General features: G+C 40.0%; 1 protein-coding gene across 1 annotated transcript in view; it reads right to left on the reverse strand.

Annotated features, from left to right (window-relative positions):
* zswim5 (zinc finger, SWIM-type containing 5) overlaps window positions 1-9,776 on the reverse strand; it is an 81,503-nt gene that overhangs the window by 15,345 nt on the left and 56,382 nt on the right. Inside the window, exons 2-5 of the mRNA XM_037682129.1 lie at window positions 5,574-5,761; window positions 4,357-4,525; window positions 2,550-2,698; window positions 770-920 (exon numbers count right to left, since the gene is read on the reverse strand). Coding sequence (XP_037538057.1) covers window positions 770-920; window positions 2,550-2,698; window positions 4,357-4,525; window positions 5,574-5,761 — 657 coding nt within the window. The remainder of the gene's footprint in view (window positions 1-769; window positions 921-2,549; window positions 2,699-4,356; window positions 4,526-5,573; window positions 5,762-9,776) is intronic.

Consider the following 9,776-nt stretch of genomic DNA (forward strand, 5'->3'; position numbering starts at 1 on the left):
GCTGCCTTTAGCTTTTTAGCTAGCATGCCTGTATTGCACACCGCTAGCTTAGCGTTACGCCAGTGCTGACGGGTGGGGGCGGAGTGTGCGCAGTTTGGTTTGGTGGGCGGGGCGCTCTGTTCTGTTGACGGGGCGGGGCACCCCACTTGTATAATGGTAGGGGAAACACTGCTACTAATGTTTAGAGTAGCAGCCACTCTGGACTCTAAACTGCATATTTGTGAATATGTTGTAGATTTTACAGACATGAATTTTAAAACATTCCTCAAAAAGCCGACGACAAGACTTAGACGTGAAATATATTGAAAGAATTTGCAATTGCGGCCATATTTTACGCATAAACTTCGGCATCTGTTGTGAGCACGCAAACCGTGTCAACTGTCAGACATCGGCCTCGCTGAGAAAAATGATCCGACTGTCTGGCTGTTATTTCCGTCTGTGTCATGATCTTACTCGCTCACTCGGGAAGTGTTCCTATTGACCTCCTAAATGCTGCGATTGATCGCAGAGAAGTTGAGCAGCAGTATTGATCGGCAGCCTTTATCATTTGCTGCTTGCAGGGAGCTGGAGAAGCCGGGAGGGAGGAGGGGCAGCAGCCCACTGGATAAATCTGAACGTTTGCCCGGCCAGGTGACACGGTGACATGCGGGACGTTTCTGCAGACCTTGCTGTCTGACCTGTAGTGACTGATTAATCAACCAGCGAGCTGACTAAACAACATGGGAAATAAGGAAACGTTTGTATTTGAGATGTTTCAGAGTCCTCTCACCTAGCTCATCCCAGAGCTGCCGGCACTTGTCAGTCATACCGGTGCCTTGTTGTCTCCATAGTGACAGTCGGGGGTCTGCCATGAATTGCTCTGTTATCAGCGTTAGCATCCGGGCGCCGTTAGAATCTCGCATTCGAAGCATTTCCCGCACCTGAAAAGGAGTAGAACTCTGTTATTGTGAGAAATTCATTAAAAAAACAGTTTCTGTGTGATGCTGATTTATGCTCTGCTTGTTAGACTGATTCACAACAGAAAAAAAAATACAGTTTATCTGTAAATGATGCACTCAGGACATTAAACAAGAAGGCAGTGAACATATTTGTCAAATAGACAAACTTAAAACAAAACAAAAAACAAAGAGTAATATTTTAAATTTTGTCTCAACTTCCTGAAAGAAGAGAAATTCATACTATTTTAATTCTCCGCATTGAACATTTAAAGTAACAAAAAACAGCAAACAGTTGCTAATAAAAACTGATCAATAGTTTTAAATTCAGGTTTTTGTACAAACTTTGTAGAAATAAACGTCCTTTATTCCAGTAACTGCTCTGCAAGTCAAATGCAAATGAACCAACCACAATCTGGAAATCTTTTTTGTTCCTAGAAACTGAGTCAAAGAAATTGAACACTTGATGTTGAAAGGCTGCTTTACTTAGTAAAAGATAAGAGTTGTAAAGATCTGACCTAACTGTTGGCAAGAAAGTGGAAAAAGTGATTTTCCAAAAATGAAAATAAATAAATAAATATAATTCAATATTCCTGCATAAAGGGAAAAAGGTGTCTAAAGTGTTGCTATAACAAGTGTGGGCAGGTAATTAAAAATCCATTAAACTGATCAGATGAGAAATAAAGTCTTTATGCAGCGTAATAATAAATGTTCTAACTTGACAATTAAGACAGTATAATCTCTAATCGTTGCTACTGAGATGGTTTAAATTAAATTGCTACACTCTAAGGAACAGAATAATCTATTCTTGTTTCAAGATTTTCCAAATCCATTTGTAGAGCCCGAGCTGTTGATGCTCAAAGTTCGACAAACTTCAGACAAAGTGTCATCACATGCAACGATTAAAAGCAGAGCCATCAGTGTGTGGGTCAGACTGGTTCTGTTGGTTGTTTGTAGGGGTGTCTTCATAATGAGCTGTCACTATAAACATGAGTCTGGGGCTTAATCAGGCAAAAAGGCTCTTTTATAAAACCGTTAAATGGTCGCACTGATCAGTCCATCTTCAAGTTACCTCAGGCTAGAGCTGGGTGATATCTCGATATTTTAAAAATATCGAGATAATTTTCTTGTGATACAAGATGAGACTATATCGATATAAAACGATATAGTGTTATACTTGAAAATCCTCCTCCTGTCGCGGCCCCCTCTGTCTCCCTCCTTGAATACAAACACCTGGCCCCTCAGCTGCACCCTCCCCGCTTCCTGTTTCTCCAGGAGGTGGGCAGGAGACGTTTAGCACAACAAGTAAACACAGAAGATAATCTGAAGAGTAGCTTAGCTGCTGAACAAAACGAAAAACAATGGCTGTTCATTCAGAGATGGTTTGGATTTAAATTGTCAGATGAGTGGCAGAAAGATGATTTCTGTAGACAACGCTGAAAACAAGTCCTGACAAAAGGTCACAACTAAGAATCTTTTCCACCATTTGAAACAGTGCTATAAGTAGAGAATGAATTTTTTTTTCTCTCCCAAGTTTTCAAGCATAAATGATCATTCTGACAGAAATCATCAACACTGTAAATCTGAAATTATTAAAGAAATATTAATAAGGACCTTAGCGAACATGGAGCTGAGCTGCTTCCCGGAGCCGTAGTATCCTCCCTGGGACAGGAACTGTTTGACCTGCTCTCTGACTTGATCCTCGTCCAGATGCCAGCAGTTGTCATCATCAATGCTGGCTCCTGCAGTCGGGTCTGGAGCACCTGAGAATATTTAAACACACACACAAACAATAATCGACCATCATGCATTGCTTAAACTTTGAACTCTTTAAGGACCTTTACTTTATATATATATACATATATATTTTAATGTCAATTTTTTTGAAATAAATAAATGCATTTCCCACTTCAGTACAACCCCAAATATTTTTTTGAGTTTTTATTTTTTTATTACAGTCCTGAATTTTGTGAAGACCCTCTAGTCCACCAGACCTTTCAGTTCCAGTAGCTGAAAAATAAAGCCTTGTTTTCAGTCAAACTTACACTAGACTCAGTAGTATGACATGGACAGGTTTTTTGTACTTTTAATTTATTATTAATAATAAAGAAACACAAAAACATCCCGAAGAGCAAGAAATGTTAGCAGGCAATAACTCAAGAGCACGGCATCCTTTCGTCACAAATGACTTTAACTAATTAAGGTTTGCATCCTTTATGCAAATCACTTGAACACATCAGTGACTTGTCATTCAAAACGTGATCTGGTGACGTTGACGGATAGTTTGAGATCTCTTCTTGAAACTCCACTTTGCTGATTAAAAGCTTGCTGCAGAGATTGTACTGCTTTGATATCTTTAAGTTTTACATTAGACTTGCAGTGCACCTACAGGCAGAAAGGAGATGCTCGAGCTGGATTAATCGTCCGCTGATGGAATGTTAGGCCAACTTTTTTTCTCCCATTTGACTCTGTGTGTGTATCTGAGCAGCGCTGCGGAGAAATGTAGAATAGTCTCCAGTGGGGAAAGCTGCTTTGATCTTACAGGAAGCGAGCTGAGAAAAGCCTGGAGATGTGATTCCAACTGACTGAGGGAGCACTGCAGCAAACAGCAACATGCCTCCTTCAAAAGGCAGTCCCGCTCCTGGATCGACTGAACTTCAACCCCCATGATCCCCATTGTCAAACACAAACAGGAAGCAGAGCGCGGGGCTTCCTGGACGCAAGCGTTCGAGAATGTCAACACTTAGCAAGAAGGATGAAATGGAGACAAAGACTTTTGTTTGGTGGATGGGTGTATTTTGTTTCTTGTTTCCCCCAAAGCAGAGCTGCTGTGGATCTCCTCTGTTCCTTTGCAGTACTTTCTCCGGCCTTTTCATCTTTCCTTTCCCCTCCATCTGCTTTCTCCCATCTCTCAGAGTGCCATTTCCCCGGTCCCTTCCTCTTAGCGTCCCCTTCCTCTTCATGCATGTCGTCTCCTGCATCCATTTCATCAATCACCTCCTTTTTCCTCTGATTTATTCGATCAATCCCTGCCAATGGGAGGGAGTATTGGCTGCGAAGATGAAACCAAGAAATCAAACGGGCCATTTGAAGCTTGGCTTGCTGCTTCACTGAAGTAATCAGGTGCTTAGATGTTTGGGAGCCGGTGGGCTAGCATACAGCATGTTTCAAGTCTGAGGGCTTTAAAGTGTGGCCTGTCACTGTGAAGATATCTCCACAGAAGGACCGAATGCACCCCACAGAGCTGGAACTCTAAGAAAAGTCTTGTACTTCCCTGCCAATTGTTATACATTACTGGAATAAAAAAAATCAGCAGCTGATGAATTTAGATGGGCAATAAACTAGACTTTTCTTATTTAGAGTGTCTCTTTAATTAAAATCTATTAGAATATGAAATTAAAAGGTTGTGGGGGGTTCTCACCATGAACCTGATTAATCTCAGAGTTGGAAGAGAGGATCTCGTCAGCCAGTTTCTGAGCTGTGGGCAGCACCTCAGTGTGGTGGGCTGTGATCAGATACTGGACAAGCTTCTGCAGCTGATCTCGGTTCATCTGGAACAATGTTTCTGAGATGGGCAGCCTTAGTTTCACCTGCAACAGACACACATAAAAGCTAAATTACATTTCAATGACAAGCATTTTATTACCATTATCTGGAGCAACATGGAGTTATCCTGGTGGCAGCTTTTAACAGACATTCCAAATAGAAAACATTTTTTACCTCAAATGATCAAACATACCACATTTTTCACTGCATAAGTTGCGTTTTTTTGCATGACTTACATGCCCTGCATATTATAGGCCAAAGCGACGTATTCATGGATTTTTCCCCGATATTTATAAACTAATGTTTAGCTGAGATATGACCATTTTCATTCATTCTGACTGAAAATATTGAACACTAACATTTTCAGCTGCTAGATGGCACTCGAGCAGTATGGCATGCCGTTGTGTCATGTAATAGGTAAAAGTGGCTATTAATGATACACTCCGCTTGCCACAGACTGCCACAGTCGTCCAGCTTGCCTGGAGCAACCAGCTTCATTTTGCTGCACCGCCCCAGTGAAATGCAGCTGGTTTGACCATTAAAGTTCTTTTATTAAGTAAAAGTTAAACTGAGACACACCTTTACTATAAAGTCGAGCAAACAAATAATTGTTTTTAGGTGCTTATCTTGTTAAATTTGCACAGCGACTCGTCCTGTGCACGCGCTTACTTCCACGTATCGGCTTTTGAAATGCAGCTGATTTGACCGTCAAAGAGCATTTACTAAGGAAAAGTTCAACTGAGACACACCTTTACTATAAAGTATAGCAAACAAATAATTGTTTTTAAGTGTTAATCTTGTTAAAAATTCTTGTTAAAGTCCTCCCATGCACGCTCCAGCAATCACCATTTGGCAGCCAATCAATTTTTGGCACAACACCGGCCCACATTTCCTGGTTGTCAGCGGCGACGGGTAACAAACGCGACGCGTCAGCGGTGACACATAATGGATGCCACGTATACGGCGAAGCAACATATTTATGGATTTTTCCACTTTATTAAACGTATTTAGACTGATGCGACTTATAGGGTGGTGCAACGTGTACAGCAGAAAATATGGTAACGATTGCACTGCATGTCTTTAGGCTGTTACCTGCTCAGGCTTGCGAATTCTGTAAAGGGAGAGGGCCACCACATGCGCACAGTAGAAAATGTCTCGGTTTCCACAGCCACATGTGACAGAAGTGATCTTGCAGCGGTCGAAGCTGATGGCCACCTTGTGGGTTATCTCAGGTTCGGATGACGTGGCTGGTTCAGTTACTGTGCCGCTCAGGTGGAATCCTGCAAAGACAAAAGGAGGAGGAAAAGAAAAAGCAGTGAGATGCATATAAAGCCATCATAAAATTAATACCGGTAGTTTGCATTTTGACTCGAGTTAGTCAAATTTCTTTTATAAGCATTTATGAAAAGCTTTTATCGTGTGGACTGTTAAAAATACGAAAATCACCAGAAAGGACATAAAGACACAACAACATATGTAGTAATAGGAACTTTTTAAACAAAACATAAACCTTCTAAACAGACTTGATACTTTGTCTTTAAGCGTCGGAGCATTTTACTTTAAGAAAAGGGTTTTACTCATGTGAAATCCTTCCCTGACCCTAAACACCGCACACACACAATCTGCCCCAAAATTGTAAGACTGGTTGACTAAATAAACTTTAATTATGTTTTGCACAGTTAAACTTTAGAGCTACTTCACACACCATGCTGACCAATTACCATTTCATTCTGGTGTTCTGTTTTAAAACACCTGTGGGGAACCATTTGTTCTACTTCATACGATAAATTAGGGATAGTTGGTTATGCTTGACCAAGGGGTTTAGAAATTTCCCAGTCGACATTTCTTCTTAATATTATGCATGCTGCGACACATTTAATGTTTAGGTACAATTGCAATTTCAAATACAGAAGAAACAAATTCTAATAAAGAGACAACTTTGGAAAGATTATGTAATTCATGATTAACTAATCTGGGACCTGACCAGACATTTTTCGCCCCTAAAATGTGCTCATTTGGAATGACAAGAAATCTCCTTGAATCTTTAGACATTTATTAAAACCACAGTTCCGTTTTCATTATATTTATGTTCTACTTGTTTATAAAAATTAAATAAAAAAAAATATTCCTGCAAGACAAATGCCAAAAGACATCATTCAGTCACACAGAAACAATAAAACTGCAGAAGATTTTTTTAATGGCACAGAGACATCAAGGTTACTGCCAAGGTATCGACTGCATTGTTTTATTAATATATATATTAGGTTTCTATTGCAAATGAGACAATTGTGTCTCACCGTGACAAACCTGTGTAAATAAAGGCAATGAATGAATGAAAAAAGCCCATTCCCCTGTCTTATTTCTATCACTATATTTTTGCCTTATTCCAATAAGATCAATAAAACTGACGTCAGCATTTGAAATTAAATATAATTTGATGAAAGCTTTGCCTTCTCATTAGTGTTACCCTTTACAGTCTTGATTCTTTAATCAGTTTTTCACAGGGAATCAATAAAATATATTTCTACTCTATTCAATTCTAAAACAAATACTGTGACTAATATAAAGTGAGGGATTTCTTTTGTAAAAGTTGCACAAAAACAATGGCGTCTAGTTGGGTGGGTGGGTAGTGGGGATGGGATTGGATTAGACAAGTGAGAGCAGAAATTGAGAATTTAGGAGAGGAGAGTGTATCTGGTATGTCATGACATCTCATTTCCACAGCTCACTTACTTGTAAGGTGAGAAGTGTGTGTGCGTGTATGTGCAAACTGTGGGTTAGTGAATCTCACCAAATTGTAGCAACTCAACAACCCTTTTTACTGCTAAAAGACAAGAGGAAGACGTATAAAGATAGTCAGAGCTAGCTCACCTGGAAAGCAAAGATGAATATATTCTATTACCTAAAAGTTGTACGTCTAATCCCCTGACAGATTAACAAACACAAACGCAGGTTCATACTCACACATGGCCAGACATGACTAATAATTCTGAGGTACACAGGCTTTGGTTGAAGACCGGCACAATAAACATGTTTTACTCATTTCTCAGGCACAATCCAACAACTTGCTGTTCCTAACCAGGTACTGTGAGTGCACATAAAAACACAATCAGCAGGTCTTAATCAACTGCAAATAACTTACTAATACAAAGAAAGATAAAAGTTAAATTAAAAAGAGTGACAGCATGCATGCATGCTGCTGAGCACATGGACTGTCATCCTGAAGATGTTTTCACAAATCAGTACAGAAGATGTTCAGGAGATTGTGTGGAGAAATGAACACGGGCAGATACAGGTACATCCCAAAAAATTAGAATATTGTGGAAAAGTTAAATTTTTGTCAGTCACTTCAGAAAGTAAAACTCATACATTATTTAGATTCATCACACAGAGTGAAATATTGCAAGCCTTTATTTGTCATTTTGATAATTATCACTTACAGACAGTGGTTAAAATGATGTGTTGTGCTGTGCTGTACCTCTGTACAGCACAGTTTGAACAACTGGGAGATAAAGTTAAGAGAGACCAGACCGAGATGGTTTGGATATGTCCAGAGGAGGGACAGTGGGTATATTGGTAGAAGGATGTTAGAAATGCAGCTGACACAAAAAAGACAAAGTGGAGATATATGGATAGAGGTAGAGAGGACATGAAGGTAGTTGGAGTGAAGACAGAGGATGCAGAGGACAGATGGAGGAGGAGGACTCGCTGTGGAGACCCCTGAAAAGGGAAAAGCTGAAAGAAGATTGTTTACAGATAACGAAAACTCAAAACTCAGTGTCTCACAAAATTAGAATATTGTGATAAAGTTCCATGTTTGAAACTCATGCACAGATGAATCCTGGACATGAGCTCCAAATGTCTCATTCCTCAAGTCCAGCCACTCCTGAACCAGAGACGTCAGACGTGTCTTACTTGGGCTGAGGAGACAAAGAACTGGACTGATGCTCAGTGGTCCAACAACCTTTTTACAGATTAAAGTAAATTTTCACTTCTTTTGTAAATCAAGGTCCCAAAGTGTAGAGGGAGAGAGGAGAGGCCCAGAATCCACGTTGCTTGAAGTCCAGAGTGAAGTTTCCACAGTCAGTGATGGTTTGGGTCCATGTCCTCTGTTGGTGTCGGTCCACTGGGTTTTGACACATTAACTGGGCTACAACTTTCTGAGCAGCATACAGGCCCACTAAATTGTAATAAATCACTGATTAACAATTGCACACAACTGCTCAAGACGATCCAGAATAATCCAAACAGGACATCGGACTATGATGGGAAGGATGAGTAAGAAGCTCTGATAAAAAAAAAAAAGACTGTAAGAGTGAGAGAGTGTGATGCATCTGCCAGTGACAGACATAATGAGTCCTCCAAACTGTACAAATCTGTCCCTCCTACTGAGTCCTCCTGCTCAAACACTGTCTTGCAGCGTTACAACACTGGAATGCCAAAAATGGCTTTCAAGTCTGTTCCTACTTTTTGATAGATGTACTTACAAAATCCCTTTTTGTTTCGCTAAATAACTAAAAAATGTCTTGCTGTGATCATCAGAGTGGGGAGCCAAAGACCAGGCAAATCTAAAGGGGAAGTAGACTTTTTTTTAAACATTTGGGGAACATTTGAGAGCTAACTTCCCACCTTGCAGTCTTGTCAGTCATCAGTCATTTCTGTACTCGTCTCAAAACTCTTGTCAGAAAATGTCTGCACCTTTGATGGCAGACAATTTTCAGTCTCTCCCTGGGAGCGCAGCACTCTCTTAGCTTCAGACCAATCGCCCTTCCTTTCCTTTGTGTCGGTGTCTGTTAGGTTAAAGCCTATTGTTGCTCAGGACACTGGGATGAATGTGATGGTGACACTGCTGCTCTTTTCACTTTCAATCAAGTCTAAAATGGCTCACACACAGTTCACAGTCCGGCTGTCTGGCACCCCTCCCCAAAGACTTTGCCAGTTTTCCACACAAAAAAAAACCCTCTTCACTGCAGGGTTCAATTATGTGGGTAAGTTAGTGGTTTTTGGCATTCACACCTCAGTCAACATGACCATTCCTGGCACACTATATGACACACAAAAGCCTCATTGGATCAACATCCTTTAAAAGTTGAAACAACTATTTTATTAAAGAGGGACATTATTCCGTAAATCTTAAGCAACTCTATATACTGTTATTAATAGGTCGGCTTTAGTTGGACTGCAAGGCATATCTCTTGGCGTACAATACAGATTAAAATACATGCCAAATAGGATAACTAAACATAGGTATATATATATATATATATATATATATATATATATATATATATATAT

The sequence above is a fragment of the Nematolebias whitei genome, chromosome 9, assembly GCF_014905685.2.
Source record: "Nematolebias whitei isolate Nwh7 chromosome 9, NemWhi1, whole genome shotgun sequence".
Classification (NCBI taxonomy): domain Eukaryota; kingdom Metazoa; phylum Chordata; class Actinopteri; order Cyprinodontiformes; family Rivulidae; genus Nematolebias; species Nematolebias whitei.